This window comes from Primulina huaijiensis, chromosome 9, assembly GCF_012295235.1.
Source record: "Primulina huaijiensis isolate GDHJ02 chromosome 9, ASM1229523v2, whole genome shotgun sequence".
Classification (NCBI taxonomy): Eukaryota; Viridiplantae; Streptophyta; class Magnoliopsida; order Lamiales; family Gesneriaceae; genus Primulina; species Primulina huaijiensis.
The window spans coordinates 218904-237219 of NC_133314.1; the positions used below are offsets into that span (position 1 = coordinate 218904).

Genomic DNA, 18316 nt, shown 5'->3' on the forward strand with positions numbered 1-18316 from the left:
AAAAAAAATGGAAATACCTACGTAGAGAAGTCCAATGAAGACAGTTCTTCTAGTATGAGAACTGTTACTTCTAAAAAGGAAGAAAATGCAGAAGAAAATGGAGAAATCTACCTAGATGAGTCCAATGAAGTCCATTACTCTAGTGTGGAAGCTACCACTTCTAAATCAAAAGAAACTCCATTCAGAATTTACTAGATTGAGAGTGCTCTAGGAGATATTGTCAACACCGAGTACAAACATCTCACAATTTGATCACATGCCTGACATTGTCTGTTACATCATGTTTGAGGCATAATTAAGACATGCATATTAATGGTTATATGGATTTATCTTGATCAATTGGTTATCAGATTTTAATGTGTGACACGTGGATAAAATCCTATCTTCCTAATTTCGAATATTCTTGATTTCTAGTGGATTAGTGGGTTGAGATGAAGAAGAGTTAGATCTAGATGATTATCTTGAAATAATTTTGCACTAGTTCATTTGTTACCTTTGGATTAAGATCTGTGAATAGCCAAGCGTTTTTACTGGGCCAAATCATTTTGTTAATGTTAGGAGAAATTTGGTTAGACTTGAGCGGTTTTTTGAATTGTTACCATTAGATGATGGGTTATTTATTAGTGTGCATTTTTTCTTAATTCTTATTTGTGTGAATTGATCTCGCTTCCCTACATAATTTTACTGTGCGCTCATCAATCTCATTCTTCCTTCGTGATTTCACTTTGTGCTCGTCTTTTTCGCGATTTCAATTTGTAATATCTATTTCTATCTAACAAATGGATGTGGATTTGATCATCAAGACATTTGAACCGAAATGGCTGTAAGCATAGGTGTTCCACCATATGTGGTAACACCGCCTACAGAACCTTCTACTGTTTAATCTCTTCAAATAATTGTGGTCGCAGAAGTCCTACTCCATGTTGAAGTCATTTCCCCTGGAGAACCAGACAATGAAATTGATGCTGAAATTTTGTCGGATTTTGAGGTAATGGATAGGGTCTTCATGTTCCTCCACAGCCAAGACGATCTAAAAGACAGGCTAGCTATGACCCGGATTTAGTCATTTCCAAGAAATACAAAGCATCTTCCTCCACTCCTACACTACTAGACCCATACTTCTCATCTAGTGTTGAAGATTTTGAATTGGTTGCAAGGCCAAAGATTGCTACTGTTGGAAAGAGGATAAAGCGTTGAAGAAAGCCTCTTCTGAGGTTGAAGAACCTGATGAAGAAATGTTGCAAGAATTCGATGAAAATTGCCCAGGAGATTCTGATAGTTCTACTTTTGATTCTGCTTCTGAAGAAGATTATGTTGAAGATGATGATGATCCTGCAAGTGTTGATGATGAAGACAGTGTTGATAAGGAAAGTGATGATGATGTTGGTGTTGCCAATGTTGAGGAAGATGTTGTCAAACTGCCGATGACATTGATAATACAGAGTATGACTTGAGTAAGTCGTTCTCGACGAAATTTTACTATGAATTTGCTTTATCTTTGTGGCCCATGTACGCCAAATGTGGGCTAATTGATGAAAAGAACATTGATGCTGATGCATATGGAAGGCAAATTTAACTTCCTTCTATTCGATGCTGCACAAGACGGACATCCACAATTGGGCTCCTTTGACCAACACTACATTGGTTACAAGACATCAGACTCTTGTTTTGTTCTCCATTGGTTCCGAAAGTACGCTAAATTTTGGCAAGATTGTCTTCAAGACCGTGTTGTAGTTTGCAGATGGAGGTTTAAAATCAACCAAACTGCCATTTCCCTCCTTGATCTATAGTATTCTGGAATCCCAGGGGTTTATCAGAGACATAGATGAGGATCTCTCTGATGTTGATGAAAAGTTAAAGATTTCCCCAGCTTATTTTAAGGAGAATAGCAAGTTCGATCTTCCCTGTCTACATCTGGTGTTGTCCCAAAGGTCGGCAACATGGCATCTTCATCTGGTTTTCTCTCTTGTTTCTACAAGCCCAAATTGCCTTTGGCTTGAAACAAATTTTCAATGCTAAAGAGCTCATAGCACACTATGAGGCTCAGGTGGTTGAATACCGCCTCCTTCTGGATGTGGCTGTAGATTCTGAACAAAAAATGAGTAGAAGCTGCAGGAGTTTAAGAAGAAGGTGCAACAACAAAAATGACAGAACATGAGATAATGATGAGCTTTCTAATGGAGATGCTCCTTAGTTTGTTTTAGCTTGTTTAGTTGTTTTCTTTTTCTCTCTAGTTGTTTTAGCTTGTTTAGTTGTTTTCTTTTTCTCTCTAGTTATTTCTCTCTCTTGTTGGTGTGTCTTGCTGATTAATGAATTGCTAAGTGTTTTAGTCTCATTTTGTAACACTGCTAACAACATTTGTTCTAATATGTTTGAATTCAGGGGGAGACATTTCTCTAACTCATGGGGAGTTTTGCTGATTAATATTTTGTGTGTTTTGTCCAGAAAAGTAAAAAGAGGAGATTGAAATGTTTATTCTTTAATTATATTTTCTTTTTTGATAATAGTATACATTAAAAATATGGAGTTTTGTCTTTTTAACCTAATGATATTTATGATATTTAAAAGAGTTTATTTCACAATGAAACTCTTGTTTTTTTAGCTATCTATTCAATGAATAATATCTAGGGCAAAGAGAGCTTATAAATAATAGATAATAGATGCTCCAGAACTAGAGAGATGAATACAGAGAGGCAAGAGAAAAATAGAAAATCATAAAAGGCTCAAGTCTCAGAGTATTGTTGTGTTTCAATGAAGTGCTGAAGACACTCAATCACAACACCTAGTTAAAGTGTTGCTTGAGAATCGATTATTGAACGAGATTTCGGCTTCATAAAGTTTGCATTCATAGTTGTTTGATTATTTTGGGGATAGATATTTTGGATATTTTTTACTGCTTCGCTATGTTATGGGAGTTGACTTTTTTTATTCGCTAGTTCTGCTTTTAGTGTGTACGCTTGTGTATGATTATTTTTGTGTCTTGATTTATTTATCAAGATTAGTTGTGTGTTCAATTAACAATTCATTATATATTTAGTATTTTTATGTCAAACAACCCTCTCTCATTTTTTTTTCCTCAAATTACAAAATATTTTATTTTTCTTTAACAAAAAATGTCTTAAATAAATAATCATAAGAAAATTTAATATGTATGCACGCATAAACGAAAGGTCGCTGATATTTTTTAATTAACTTCGACCAAAACTTTTTTTAAAAAAAAAATTTGTTTTATTGTAAAAGATTGCAGATTATGTTGGTGCTTTTATCGTGATGGATATGGGTCATGTTAGTGGACTCGTCACTGTTTCTGTTGTTGCCAATCCTTTTAAATTCTGTGACATCGTAACCACAACACAGAAGGTCGGTCTTTTTTTCTTTTTTTTTTTTTTTTTTTTTTTTTATCTTTGGCAGTACATGCTTTAGAGGTATAAATTTGGCAGTTTGTTTAAAACAAGGTCCTTGATGTTTTTTTCTTTCTCTGATTATGTTCCTATCATGTGTGTACGTATATTTTGACGCCTTGTTTTGTCTAATAGGTGGTCTCCAACTGTAAAGCTCTGGCAAACCGGCTAATGGAGTTGGGATACAAACTGGTCTCTGGGGGTAGCGATAACCATCTGGTCCTTGTTGATCTTCGCCCCTTAACTGGTGAGCATCTTGCTTTTATATCCATCCTCATATCTCTCACAACCGTAACAATTACATTCCATTTTTATGATTCGTGTCATTTAAGAATTATTCAATTAGACTCATATTGTCATTTATTATCATACTATATTTTTTTTTTCCGTTGCTATGTTATATCATTGGCATGCAGCTTCTGTTGTCCCTAGGGCATCTGCAGAAAGTTCTTGATATGGCATCCACACCCTTAATAAAAACACGGTACCTGGTGAGTGTATTAGTCACGTCTCTATGCCATTCATGGTCAAACCCGATGTATTCGCTTGTGTTGCTTGTCGGTTGAACAAAATATCTCGAAATTGTATGTATATATGGACTTGGACAATCTTCTCCCTTTGAACAAGCTTTTGAGGTTAGTTAGATCCAACTCTCAATCTTAACATTGGTATCAGAGCTCAGGTTTCACCCTTATGTGTTAGATAGTTCAATAGTTGGCTCGGCCGTGCTACCCATATTTGAGTCATTTGTAAACTTCACACTCCAGATGTTCATTCATGGGCATGAGGAGATATGTTAGTTGTCGGGTGAATAAAATCTTTGGGAATTGCATGTATGGAGTTGGACAATCTTCCTCTTTCGAGCTAATTTTTGAGGTTGAGTTAGGTCTAACTCTCAATCTTTCAAGAGCTTGCACTAGAACTTCTTTACCAATTTCAAACTTGCAGGTTACAAATACGCATTGGCACTCACAGCTATGACTACGAGAGGGTTTGGTGAAGACCAATTTTTAGCAGGGGCAGATTTTATTCATGAGGGTGTGCGAATTACACTAGAATTTAAGAAATCCGTTGCAGTCTCCAAGCCACGAAATTTCATGAAATTTGTGACTTCCCCAGATTTTTAGCAGGGTGAATATTTTTGGTATATCAAGAATCTAAATGAAACGATGACCACAGTCCACAAAGGCAGTTAGTTTAGGCTCCTTCATTCTTTATACATAGCAAGTATAGATAGATGATAAATGTTATAAATTAATGGGGTCATTTTATGTGATTATTCTTTTAAGAGAGTGGGACAAAAATTCCAAAGAAAACATTTTTCTATTGAAAGAAACATAATTTCCTATATGTTACAATATTGAGAACCTTATGTACAGCTGATTTGGATTTACATGATCGAGAATTCATCTTGGAGGCCGTCTAATTCTCCTTTAAGACTGTGTTGCTGTATGATCATAACTGAGGCACTTACCGAAAAATCCGAGGCCGATAGAATATCTCCGATGGGGCCAAGCTCCGGGCACTCTTCCCAGTCATTCATTCCCACTGTCAAAATCGAATTCACCCTCCCGCCTCGTCCCACGATGAAAAGACCATACTGCCCTTCAAGCGACCTCAATGTAGAAAATGTCTGCCCAGAGTTAACAAGGTATTTTTCCATATACGCGACATGCCCTCCAGCCACATATCTATCATAGAAATCAGCAAAGCATTCATCATCAACTTTCATTTCTTCTTGATGCTCTGTGGTGTTGGATTTTGCAATTGTGATTCTTGATGACACGCTGTCTCCCGTGGCTTCTAAAAGGAACCTTATAACAGTAAGTTTCACCCCTGGGTGTCGTGCTACTCGACCCGCGTAGACTAGTGCTTCTCTGTCATCCTTGCCACCAATGAATATTACGGCTGCATGGAGAGATATGGAAGTTCTTGATACTATGGTCGATCCAAGTCCCCTGTCGACTAAAATTCCGACTGAGCACGGAGCATGACGAAGGATCTGTGGAAAGTTTTAAAAGCCATTAGGACACCAAAATGTTTTGCCTTTCAAACTTCAGTTCTACTGAAAACAACTTAACTATCAGTGTTTATATTATTCAGATCTTTTTACACCACAACAATCCAAGCATTACATTGTAATAATCTAGTCACATAGTCAATGAGACTTGATAGCAAGATTACGGAGGAGAAAATTTTTAAAAAATTACTAATGTAATACAAACATATTATCACTTGATGAATGATGCGACTGGTTGCACGCCGTTTGTCAGCTTTGCCACTGAATGGAACACTCGTACATAATACATACCTTGCGATTGACGTGTCGAAAACCGGAATGGCCCAAATTCAGCCTACCACTGGCTTCTTGTTGCTTGTGAAAGGGCAGTATTATGAGTGAAACCATAAGATCCTCGGCCAGAATGCACACATCTTGATGCATGCTATTCAGAGTCGAAAGTGCAAAGATTCGTTTTGCGCTGATTCCATCTCCATCATCATTTAAATAAGCGTTTATTCCATTTGTTATTTGTTCTCTCATTTCCACAACAGTTGGATCGGTGACAGTCACAGAATCCCCCCCTTCACTATGATGTGTTATTGTGGCTGCTATTCTGTCTGTCAACTCTATCATGTCTGTAGCATAAACCATGATCCCTGGATCAGCAGCCCCTCTGGTAATTCCCATTAAATTTATGGCTGAAGAAACATTTTGTGGTCCGTGTACGCAAAGAAGAACATGGAGCTCGTTCGATGGATTAAGCCATTGAAGTGCCATTCTTTGAGTTGGAGAGCGTTTTCTTGCACGTTCAATGATGTTTGCCACGACCAACGGGGTGTAGATTATGGTGAGAAAGGTCATGAACACCATAGCGATACTTGTTGAGATACTTGTGAGTTTCATCTGTGTTCGATTGCAAAAAAAAAAAAAAAACATTTCAAAGTCAGATTACCTTTTTATATGCATGTTTATAGAGCAAAACGCTTTAGCATTCAATCCAATGCTACCAAAAAACCAATCTGAAAAGGGCTTACAGTTGATGTCATTATAGCCAAATACACATGGAAATGGCCCTTGATTGTTAATAGCAAGCCAATGGCAATTGAATCTTGCCAGTGAAATCCCAACATTACCCCTGAAACCCATGAACCAATAACCTTTCCAGCAGTAGCAATCAAGAAGAGGAAGATTAACTTTGCCCATGTTCCTATGTGCGCTGCTCCAAACTGAGACAATTGCGCTTCCAAGCCGACCCAAAAGAAGAAAAGTGGATTGAAGATGGCAGTAAAGAAATAGTTCACTTTACTAATCATCATTTTTGCTATCCTCCCTTCCCTAGGCATGAATACTCCGGCCAAAAATGCACTCAACACACTGTTATAATTTGCCAGGATGGGTGAAAAACAACAAACCATGACGATATATGCCACAGCCAAGACTAAATGTGAACCCTTCATTGGTTTTCCATCTGGATTTTCACTGTTCACCCAATTCATAATCACCGGTGTCAATTTCGTGGACAAAACTATCTCAATAACTAGCACCGCAGCCATGATAAAAACATCCTTCACCCTCCGATAAGCAAAACCCTTGCTAGGATCAAATATTATAAAGCCAAAGCTAATTAGAATTGTAGAAACCAAGGCATTATGCACGCTAGCTGAAACTACAAATCTCCCAATATCTGATTTTCCTATCTTTAGGTCAGTAATTATTCTAGTTAATAATGGGTATGCTGTGTCGGACAGAATGACAGAGAGACAAAGGTTGAAGGTGACATTTGGGACTTCGGGTATGCTAAGAAATGGGGTGACTAAAGAAGCCATAACAAAAGTGGTAAGAACTCCAGTGCAGGCAACTTTTGCTTCTTTTGATGGTAAATGAAGAAATATGTGTGGATCGATTTCGAGGCCAACTACGAACATATGAAGAATCATCCCTCCTTCTACTATGTATTGAAAGGTTTTCTCCGTCTCTTCACCAATTGTATGTCTTCTAATTATCGGTAGATTACTTAAAAATAGCCCTACCTGAAATAATTCATAACAATCAATAATGGCTCTGGATCATAAGAATAACCATTACAACAATATTTCAAAAGCACTGGTGTATCTGAAAATCTCGAGATGGATGCATATATATATATATATATATATATGCCATATCAACTCATCACGTAAAATAATAATGCATGCACATGGATTTTTGAAACATACTATGGATTCGGAGATGATACGAGGCTGAGACAGATTTCGCAATAGAATGTGGAGAAAATTGCACAAGAACACGATGAAGAAGAATCCGAGCATGTACAATGCGACGGTCGTCAAGGTCGTAGTTCGGCATGCAGCTGCGTTCGTAAAACTCTTGAATGCTGAATTACCGTTCCATAAATCCATCTCATCTTCTCCTCCAACAAAATTATGCAGAGGGATGGGACTCTTTTTTTCCTTGTCTGTTTCCTACATCTGTGGTCCATTCCTTTTGTTTTATAAAAATAAGACATTTGGTGCGATAGCATGCATGCAGATATTTATTTAATCAATTTATTAAACATTTTTACGTAATATAAAACATACCCTCTTTTAATCATTGACTAAACAAAATCTTCATGGATAGATTAAAGTTCCCTGCTCCTCGGTGTTGTTCCTCCTTCCAAGAACCAACTCCTTAATTTCATGAAGGAATACATTCACTTTTCACCATCGTCAAAGCATATCAAGATTAATATAATACTTCTTATTTTTTAAATAGTTAAACAAGAGTTAAAATTAATCCAAAAACCCCAGTTGTTTTTCGTATTTCCAGTTTCTTTTTTTCTCCTAACCAACCAACTTATAATTTAAGGTCAATTAATTACAAAGTCATAGTCAGAGGTCCATTCCAACCAATCGTTAATTTAAAATTCATCTTTTCTATATCCAAAAAAACATTGTTGTATTTCGAGTACAAAATTAAATTAGACTTGTCCACCCATGTAGCGTACAAAATTAAATTAGACTTGTCCACCCATGTAGCGTTGATGCACGTGAGTGTTATCATTCAGCTGCTTCCTTATACATCGTATGTTTTGCAAAATATATCAAAAACCAAACAAGATCCAAGTCAATAGTCGAACATAAAAGCATTAAATTGTCGATCTTAACAGCTTAAAAGCCTAAACCAACATTTGTGATCATCTCTCCCAATCAGCTCACCCACCGGGGGGAGAGGCTTTGGCAGCACCACCTGTCTGGGCAGTGGAAGGCGGTGGAGTTGTGTCATACATCCCTAGTGAGTAAGCGCCAGTTGAACCATCAGCAGACTGAGCCGGAGCCTGAGAATATCCACTGTCATATGCGCTGTTATACAGAGCCTGTTGCCCGTAACCAGGTTGACCCGATGACGGTGCTCCATAGGATGGGGGCCCATAACCTGGCTGAGATTGTGGATGACCTGCCGATGGTGGTCCTTGTGAGCCCGCATCTGACTGCGTATAACCGGCCTGTGTATATCCTGGTTGAGTATAGCCACCTCCCTGACCACTAGGTGACTGCTGTTGTTGTGGCTGTGCATAAGCTTGTTGACTGCTGGGTGGTTTTTGATCTGGAGGGGCACCATATGTGGCATAACCAGAGTGTGGTTGGGTTACATAGCTACCCTGAGAAGACGGGGGACCACCATAACCGACCTGGTTAGAAGCTTGCGGCGGATAATTAGGATTTGGGCTGGGCTGACCACCAGTGTTGTAGGACTGTCCAGATGTGGGTGCTTGATTGGCATCACCCTGTGTGCCATACGAAGAGGGGTGGCCATCTGGTGCAGGATTTGAGACATTACCATAGGCAGCATTATACCCTTGTTGCTGCTGTTCGTATCCTGTTCCGACGGGGTTGGGCTGAGGCTGACCATAGCCGGCACCTGCATGGTAGCCACCATAGCTAGCTTGAGTGTAACCTTGTCCTTGACTGTAGGAAGATGTGTGATTGTAACCATAATCCGAACCATCAGTAGGAGCACCAGGACCTCCCTGAGTTTGATGCTGCTGTGGAGGAGGCTGTTGGTTGTAGTAATCGTAGCCGCCGCCACCTTGTGCAGCTTGCTGATTTGGTGGAGCAGTTGTTTGGTCCCAGCCAGAGGCATATGCACCAGAAGAGGATTGAGAGGGATAACCGGAGTAAGGTGGTTGATTCATACCATACTGTGCTGATGCACCAGGATATGAGCCAGGATGGGAATAGCCATATCCAGATTGTTGCATGGGTGGACCAGGAGGTGCCCAGTTAGTCAGAGGTCTAGCTTGATAACCTTGCTGTGGATACCCTCCTGCCATTGATGAATTTCTAGGACGATTCTGCACAAGATTGTTTAAAAATGAACCTAGGACAATAGTTGATGTTTTGTACTGAAACAAAAATGGCATGATAAAATATAGAGAAATTACTAATTAGCAGCACAATCAGAGCAAGGTAAAATGTGAAGAAATAGAGATGTTATACCGACATCAAATAATTCTTTTAAGCACAGTATATATGGCGCAGTTGCAACAAGACAAAGGTTAGACGCCTACATACCGTACTGGTTGGGTCGTATTATTGAATTACTCCTGCAGAAGCCCATCCGCTCCCTATTCGAAGTGAATGGGTACAAAGAAAATAGCATATACTATATAACTAGAATAATAAAAACAATGGAGGCCAACAGGTAGAAGAGGGAGCAAGGCACAAATATCATCCACCTCCATCTAGTTAAATGAATAAGCAACTTGAAGTGAAATCAATGCGCTAATTTCGTGATGGGGTAAAATATTTCAATTTACTCTTTGGCTATAATTACAAATAACTCCCCCTCAATTGGACTGTCTTGAATGCATTACCAACAAGAATCGAAAACCTCCAAAGAACAAGAGGATAGAGAGCAGAAAGTCACTCGAGAGTACAATCAAGGTGATAGAAATAATAAAGGAACCAACACTCAAAGAAAATATACCAGAAGATTGCCTACTTATGACATCCAATTTCAAATGCTTCAAACATTGCAATTCACAAATATCAATTAAATTGATCAAAACATCAACCAACCAAGGAAAATGTAAACAAACATGGAATGGAATTTCCAATCTCGTAGCAATTCTACAACATTTCTAAAAGGAAGTAGTCATTTCATCTTTTATGCAATAAATAAATGAAAAAGGCAGTTGCACTGGATATTACACAAGGATTTTTTAACAGAGAATACAGGACGGTAGGAACTCAAAAATGGCAATGGCTTGCCATATAAACTGACAAGAAATACTCAAAATAAACATCTGCAAACAAATCATAAATTTTTGTCATTTCTAAACAGTAGAGGCAGACAGAATCTGTGGCTTTCCATCATAATGATAGCAATTAAGGAATACAAACTCTTTGAATTCCCTTATCAGTAGGTCCATCTCCAACATATGGGGAAATTATAACGAGGGAGGAACCATACCAGAAAATGTCAAGCAAACACATACATCAAATGGCCCGTGATGGTGTCAAGAACTGTCCATTACCCTCTAACCCCAAAAACAGCGTCACTCAGGATACGACAATTTTTTTATAAGAAAATAAATTTATTCTGAAACCAATAGAAAAGTATATTGAACTAAAGATACATCAATAATGAGACATAAAAATATGTATAGATGTATCCCAGCACTATAATAAACTTTGTATGATGATAGTTACCTCAATGTAGAACGCTCACGTAAACCTGCCTCACGTGTAATCAGTATCCAAAATCCAGTAACCACAAAAGGAACATCTTAATATGCCAGTCTCAATATTTACATCCACTATTTAACCAATCTCACAAGTGATATAAGTCTAGCTACTGGAAATATGTGTAGGATAAATCAAAGTACGTCAGAGAAAAAATATAAAACGTTTTATCTCCCAATATGATTGCAGGTTGATATACCAGAGTGGGAGAAATTGTTATACGAAGAACTCACACATCCAAAAATCAAGCATAACATCCAAACCAGTTCGAAGAGATCTGCCTCCCACGACAACAAAAGCAGCAAAATCTGATCTCCACCCAAGGATCATTTTTGCACAAGATTGACTCCATATCAACCATGCCGTAGAGGTAGACAGATGTGGCAAAGATATCTGCAATCCTCTACATGTACAAGTTGCAAATAGGGAAAGCACATAGACAAACAGGCACAGTTGCATAATACATAGATGGATATCACTTAAAAAAATTAAGGGGTGAAACATAATTTAACTAGATAAAACTTTATATGAGGAAACTAACACAAGCTATCATACACCACTAAGAATAAACATGCATATTAATATTATGTTAATAACTTGTCGAGTTTAACTGACAGTGAACATAAAAAAGCACAAAAGATAAAGTGAGTCATATGCAACCATCAAACAAACCTCACTGATTACTTCATAAACCAACTGTTTTGCAGCCTCAATCTGTTCACTAGTGCCATCAATCTGCACGGTCCTTTCTTTAGACGCATCACCAGGTGGCAAGTGGAGAGGTATAACCTGAAATATTTGGGAACAGAAAAACAGTTATAGCCCCAGGAAAAGATCGAAATGCAGATGCAATATCAGAATATTCAGAAAAACCAGAAGTAGCAGCTCTATTAGAGATCCACACGATCTAAGAGCATCAACAGACTGAAAGGAAAACAAACCTGAATACGAGCACCAGTCCTTGCTTGCATGTTCTTAATGGTTTCACCTCCTTTGCCGATTACAAGACCCACCTGAAAATTTTCATTGATTCTTATTAATGGGTAAAAAAACATAAACAACAAGCATGCTATTACCTTGTTGTTGGGAACCATAATCACAAACGGATCAATTCCTGATGGTTGCCCAGTCATTCTCCGAGAAACAACACCGGAACCACCTGCCTCAGCCTGTTTGGGTAAATATGTTATAGCCAGAATCAGTTTGATCGAAATATTAGCCATCAAATTGCTTTGTACATGTACCTCAGAAAGAACATCACTGATCAACTGCTCAGCCTTGGCTATTTGGTCAGGAGTACCCGTGAGCTCAACACCTCTTGTAACAGAATTTGGATCCACATCCATGTCTCTGGTCACCTGAATCTTAGCACCAGACTGAAGCTGAAGGTATTTAATGGTCTCCCCACCTTTGCCAATAATCACGCCTACCCTTCCATTTGGTATATCAATTTTCTTGCTCGGGCCTGGATAACTGTAGGATGCGCCTGTTGGTGGACCACTTAGACCCATACCCATAGGCTTGTGAACAAAACCTGCATTCAAACCTAATGGCATCAGGGTGCAAGCCCCATAACTAGATTCTCACATATGGCATCGCATGCATACTTGAACATATATGTATAAACTAAGATAAAAAACAAGTCATCAAGTACAACTGAAAGTAATATCAATCAATGCATAACGTATAAACCAAGAAGTAACAAATTCAAGCCCGGTAACTACATTCTCAGAGACCAAAAATGCGTAAGCTCATATAAATGCAATACAAAATTGAACAGTGAAGTATAAACTCATAGCTAAATGAAACTCAATTTTATCATGCACAAGATTACAAGAACGCCAAGCAATCTGAAAATGCGCTCGTGCAAAAACATTGGATAACAAAGATGACACGATGTGTGAACACAAAATGATACTAAAGCAAGAAACAGCACAATTAAACAAGTTAAAAAAAAGTAAAGAGAAAACCATCACCAGCATCACTCGAATCAAATCCCCCGCCACCAGCTCCGTTTTCAACTCTCGCTCTTTTCATCGGATCCACGTTATTCAAAAGCCTAGCGGCGATTTCTTGAGCCTTTCGTTTTGCCAGCTCGATCTCGCTCGTAGGAGGGGGGACGCTGTTATACGATGTAGGGGGAACGGAAGAGTCCGGGCCCGACGAAAACCCCGTAGCCCTGCGCGGCGCCGGCGAAGTAGAAGTCTGGTGATCCTCGTACTTCCGCTTGTTGGATTCTGAGTACTGCACCTCTTCCGCCATTAGAGTAGATAGCAAAAACCCTAGACGGCGAATGGAGAGGATTAGACAGTGAATTACTTGGAAATGTGGAGAGCCCGATTTTCTTTTTATAGTCGGCGAGGAAACAGTAGATTTTTATACAATATATTTCATTTTTACTTTTTGACCCCGATATTTAGTCTAATTTACATTTTGGGCCGACTTCTTATCGTGGCGATTTATTTTTTTTTTCTTAATAACGAGATTCCATTGACATGATACGTGCTAAAGTTTTTTGACACTCACACTATACGAATTTATATAATTATTATTATTATATTTTGAATATTTACTCCTTGAAAATTTGTATAAATGCAAAAAATTATGGAAATGAAAAAATACAATTTTTTTAAAAATAAAATATTATTCATTCTAGAAACTCATATAAATTGATAAAAATGCATTGTAGTAACTAGATATAAATTCAAACAAAATCCATAAGCACGATGACCACATTGTACAATAACATAACAAGGTGTCACGATGGACACAAAACAAGTAGAGTATCTGCCTTTAATTTCCTTGGCATTTACACGTTAAAAAGCTCCATGGCGTTTGATTTATTTTCCACAAATGCATGCAGCCAAATCTGCCACAAAAACAAGCAAGGGCACTTATTTGGTCCACCAGTGAAGGAAATCCTTGCGCCTGTTGATCTTCTTCTGCAGCTGTAGAAGTCCATATAAAAGGGCTTCAGCAGTGGGAGGACAACCGGGAACATAGATGTCGACTGGGACTATCCGATCACAACCTCGAACAACAGAATACGAGTAATGGTAGTACCCACCACCATTTGCACAGCTTCCCATGGATATGACCCACCTAGGCTCGGGCATTTGATCATAGACTCTGCAACGGAAAAATTTATACCAAGTGGCCAACTATTTGAAACTTTGAAACATAACCCAATCAATTTTATTAATCGAATTAAACAGTAAATCATGATCCTGTGATTACATAAATAGAAGAATTCTTAGGCTAGAAACTAGAAAGACGAGAAACTCTCATTCCATGGGAATATTATCAGATGCTTAATGCTTTTATGCAAGAATATCGAATATGACTATATTCTCCAAATAAAATGAAATAAGAAAATAAGAACCGGAAAGCAGGAAGGACTACACAATAAACAAGTTTTCTCTCTTCCAAATAGTAACTCGCCTAATATAATTGTACAAGAGGACGCGTCCAAATCATTCTTATCTTCTTGGCAAAATATAAAACATTCTTATCTTGCAAGTATATGCCCCCTTTTTACTTCCTAAGCGTATCTAGGATATTCTGATCCCTCAAGCATATACTCAAAATGGCTATTAAGATAAATATATCGGTGGAATGCACTCATGATTGCAACAATAATGCCGCTTTAAAGCCGGGATAAACTTGATTTTAAAGTGTCAGGCACATGCGTAAATTTAAGCTTAGCACCCTTTCTTTCAAGATTTAAGAAGAAGCACCAAATCAAAGATTCAAATGAACGAGGACAAGACAGTTTATAGATCCGGGAAAACAGATTCCTGATGTATGGGAGTCGACTTCAGGACATAAGAATGAGATGTACTCTCGCAATGCCATCCATATAAATAGCACTATAATACAGTAGCCTTGATAAATATTGAACCCAGAGACAAAAAAAGACAGGACCGAATTGATCTCAAACCTACCATAGTGTCTATTTTCATCTCAAACAAGCCAATTTTCCAAAACTCTATCCAACAAAAAAGTTGCTTGCATATATCCCAATTCAATTGAATGGCAACCTTTTTATCCGCAGCTCTCTGATTTATGTAAAAGAAATATCAATTTTTCCCGGAACGTGAATAGTGAAAATAAGGGCAATTTGTTCGGTTTGATAGATTCTAGAGATGTTATAGCTCTGTGCGGTATCTTTTACAACATTTTTCTTTTTTGTACAATTAATTTTGATGAAAGGTTAAAAAAACAGAGACCAAGAAACTTAAAACTTGAATAGCTGCTAGTTCAACATAAAAGAACTTAACTTGATGGCATGTACTATACACAAAGAAAAATAAGAAAGGCAATTGCATACTGGATGAACTGCATACAGTACATAGCCAAGAAAGAAACTAAGGATTAAAGAGCAACTGGCAACATTCCTGTTGTTGTTTTGCTCCTTGAAAAGTCAGCTCATCCTTAATTTCCTGAAAACAACTCGTTCTCATCTCATGAATATTAATTGCTTTTACCTGGAGGCTGGATCACATGACCAAATTTTTCAACATATTAATTTTAAAAATATGCATGACAAAATTTGGATACACAAGCACTTGGTTTAAAAGTTCTTTACTAAGAAGGGCTTTTGTTTGAGTACGTTTTTTTTAAAATCAGAAGCTCAAAGACGAAGTTTACCTGTTTCAAGCCATTTAAGGTTTTTTCTTTATAAAAAAAATCCCATCGAATCATTCTTCTTTTTCACGAGATGTCTTTGGTTTAGAGCTTTGGAAGAGCTGGGCTTGCTATATGTAGCTTTGAGGTTAACAAAGGACTTATTTGCTGCTGATATAGGGAGCACGGCCTGTGGTTCACTCTATTTACTGGTTTGTTTGATTGGAAAAAATAGGAGAATTTTTGACGATATAGCGGATTCAGGTGAAGTATGTTTGGAAAAGATCAAGATGCGGGCTTCTACTTGGTTTAGGAAGCGTAAAGAGTTTGCTACATTTTCAGTTTCAGATTTAGTCAGAGATTGGAGCTTAATATACTGTTAATATGTCATGAGATCTAGGGGCTTCATGTGCGGATATCTTATCCGCTTTTTGTAATTATTACATGATTTATATATAATATAATATTGTTTACCATAAAAAAATAGTCAACTCCTAATTCCCATCTAGATAAAAAGGACACTTAATATGTAACAAGGGCATTTGACTCCCTGGGTGCTCCTTGTATAATCTAAAGAGATCTACTTCCCGTATAACCAACAACATAGGTTATGTACTACAAGCAGACCTATAAAAAAAAACACAGGATCCACAGATCCTATGGATGTGGAACATAGTGAGTACATTTCTGATTTAGCTTAGTCAATACCTGCTGCTCTATATAAACCCACTTCAAGCCCAATACGAGCAAATACAAAAAAGTCAGAAAGGCCACATGTCCCATAACATTATACAAAGAACATGACTACGTCTACAAAGAAAATTACTTCTTCTAATATTGAGTTGCACTGAAAATGGAAACGAAAATGAAATGGCTTAAACTCGGACTTTGCTCTTTTCTCGGAAGCTAGCATGTAGAAACAAAGGGCCTTTTTACACATCCACGAATAGGAAAAGTTAACCCAAAGCTAATTACAAAGCATAAAAGAGACTATACCATAAAATAAGGTCGAACATCAATAATGCTTGAGACAATCTCAATCTCAACAGATAAACCTAGCAATAAAAACTAAAGATTAGCCCCATCTGAAAGTGATTCAGAAAATCTTCATTCACCTGGAAGTTAAGAGACTCCAAATTTTCAGATTCCACATGTTTTACACGTGATACTTTTTGCACTCTTTCAGACACACTAATGCTTATTTTGCAGAAATGTAGGTACACAGCCAGGTGACCATCATAGAATATAAATGTTGAGCAAAAATCGAAAACCATTGATTGACGGAACAAAACACAGACAGAGCAACTGAAAATTTAAGCAACTCAAATTATAGGTCACATAATTACGCACTACACTTCAATACCGCGAACAACATTCACAGCTTGAAAAGGGGGAAATTAAATAAAAACTTGAGACTTACTTGCGAAGGGCAGGAGCCATCTTATTGGTGAGAGTTCCCGCAACAATCATGCAATCAGACTGTCTAGGGCTGGGCCTAAAAATGATCCCAAATCGATCCAAATCGTAGCGCGCGGCACCTGTGTGCATCATCTCGACGGCGCAACAGGCCAACCCAAACGTCATAGGCCATATAGATCCCCGACGAGCCCAATTCATTAAATCATCTACCTTGGATATCACAAATTCGGCCGCCTTTGGGAGGCCAGTCGGAGTAGATGTCGACGGCGGGGGGCCGGATCCGTAGCGCGTTGGCGCGGAGGACTGTGCCGCAAGCGAAGGGAGGGTTGTATGGAGGGACGCGATGGCGGAGCGGTGGTTATACGGCGCCGTTTGGGAGAGTACGCGGTGGACGTTTCGAGCTAGCTGCGCTGCCATATTTCTTGCTGCGGAGAAAGAAATGTCAAAATAGACCGGGTTTATATGGATTCTCTATTTTTAACGTACGGTGGGGAGAATGCGGTTCTCTGCGCTGCTAGTGATAAATATTATCAACTTTCAAATTCCGTCAGGCACATGAGAAATATTATGTAAACTAGATAGCGTCGCATGTGTTATTAATATTTTTAATTTGATCAAATAATACTAAATAATTAACACGAAATTATTTTCAATTTATAAGAATTGTTTGATTTAAAAGTGACGTTTTGTTTAGATTTTTTTCTATATAAAGTATGAGGTGACTTGAGAAGGTTTTTATTAGGATGAGAAAAGTAATTATAGAATTATATAATTCGATGTCCTCTAAGGTAGTTACTCTAAGTATTTCACACTTAATAATATAGTATATAGATAATAATATATTAGGTGTAAATGTTAATATTCATATTACATGAAATTTGAAAACAAAATAATATCTAGAAAAATTATATAGAATATATATATTTGTTAATATTACATCTGTATTTTGTCTATGAATAAAATAAAAAGTTATTTAAGTCCATGTTTTGTCATAGAGAACAGGTCTGATTGGGAAGTTAAATTTAAAATGGGCTGTTAATATTACATTAATGTCCTTCTCCATATTTTGTCTATAAATAAAATGAAGAGTAGTCCACTCATTAAAATGATAAAAATGAATTTTTTTTTAAGGAGTTCATGTA

General features: G+C 37.7%; 3 protein-coding genes across 3 annotated transcripts; all 3 read right to left on the reverse strand.

Annotated features, from left to right (window-relative positions):
- Positions 1–3830: 3830 nt before the first annotated feature.
- On the reverse strand, positions 3831–7847 carry LOC140984276 (cation/H(+) antiporter 28-like). The gene is made up of 4 exons (XM_073451554.1): positions 7620–7847; positions 6438–7433; positions 5713–6306; positions 3831–5403 (listed from the first exon to the last, which is right to left on the reverse strand). The coding sequence occupies exons 1-4, from the start codon at positions 7800–7802 to the stop codon at positions 4792–4794; spliced, it is 2385 nt and encodes a 794-aa protein (XP_073307655.1). The 5' UTR covers positions 7803–7847; the 3' UTR covers positions 3831–4791.
- Positions 7848–8438: 591 nt separating this feature from the next.
- On the reverse strand, positions 8439–13461 carry LOC140984453 (uncharacterized). Its single transcript, XM_073451873.1, has 6 exons — positions 13106–13461; positions 12374–12663; positions 12206–12298; positions 12071–12142; positions 11802–11918; positions 8439–9736 (listed from the first exon to the last, which is right to left on the reverse strand). The coding sequence occupies exons 1-6, from the start codon at positions 13389–13391 to the stop codon at positions 8597–8599; spliced, it is 1998 nt and encodes a 665-aa protein (XP_073307974.1). The 5' UTR covers positions 13392–13461; the 3' UTR covers positions 8439–8596.
- A 367-nt stretch (positions 13462–13828) lies between these two features.
- Positions 13829–17639, reverse strand: LOC140984945 (uncharacterized). The gene is made up of 2 exons (XM_073452648.1): positions 17176–17639; positions 13829–14258 (listed from the first exon to the last, which is right to left on the reverse strand). Exons 1-2 carry the CDS (start codon positions 17589–17591, stop codon positions 14024–14026), a joined length of 651 nt encoding a protein of 216 aa, XP_073308749.1. The 5' UTR covers positions 17592–17639; the 3' UTR covers positions 13829–14023.
- Between the last annotated feature and the right edge of the window lie 677 nt (positions 17640–18316).

Excerpts from the sequence above, each read along its gene's own strand:
- LOC140984276 (XM_073451554.1), bottom strand. The coding sequence starts at position 7,802 with ATGGATTTATGGAACGGTAATTCAGCATTCAAGAGTTTTACGAACGCA. Across the intron at positions 7,434-7,619 it reads GTATCATCTCCGAATCCATA|GTAGGGCTATTTTTAAGTAA; the intron begins GTATGTTTCAAA and ends GAATTATTTCAG. Across the intron at positions 5,404-5,712 it reads TTCGACACGTCAATCGCAAG|ATCCTTCGTCATGCTCCGTG; the intron begins GTATGTATTATG and ends AACTTTCCACAG.
- LOC140984453 (XM_073451873.1), bottom strand. The coding sequence starts at position 13,391 with ATGGCGGAAGAGGTGCAGTACTCAGAATCCAACAAGCGGAAGTACGAG. Across the intron at positions 12,664-13,105 it reads ATTTGATTCGAGTGATGCTG|GTTTTGTTCACAAGCCTATG; the intron begins GTGATGGTTTTC and ends GTTTGAATGCAG. Across the intron at positions 9,737-11,801 it reads TTTATGAAGTAATCAGTGAG|AATCGTCCTAGAAATTCATC; the intron begins GTTTGTTTGATG and ends AATCTTGTGCAG.
- LOC140984945 (XM_073452648.1), bottom strand. The coding sequence starts at position 17,591 with ATGGCAGCGCAGCTAGCTCGAAACGTCCACCGCGTACTCTCCCAAACG. Across the intron at positions 14,259-17,175 it reads ATGGCTCCTGCCCTTCGCAA|AGTCTATGATCAAATGCCCG; the intron begins GTAAGTCTCAAG and ends TTTCCGTTGCAG.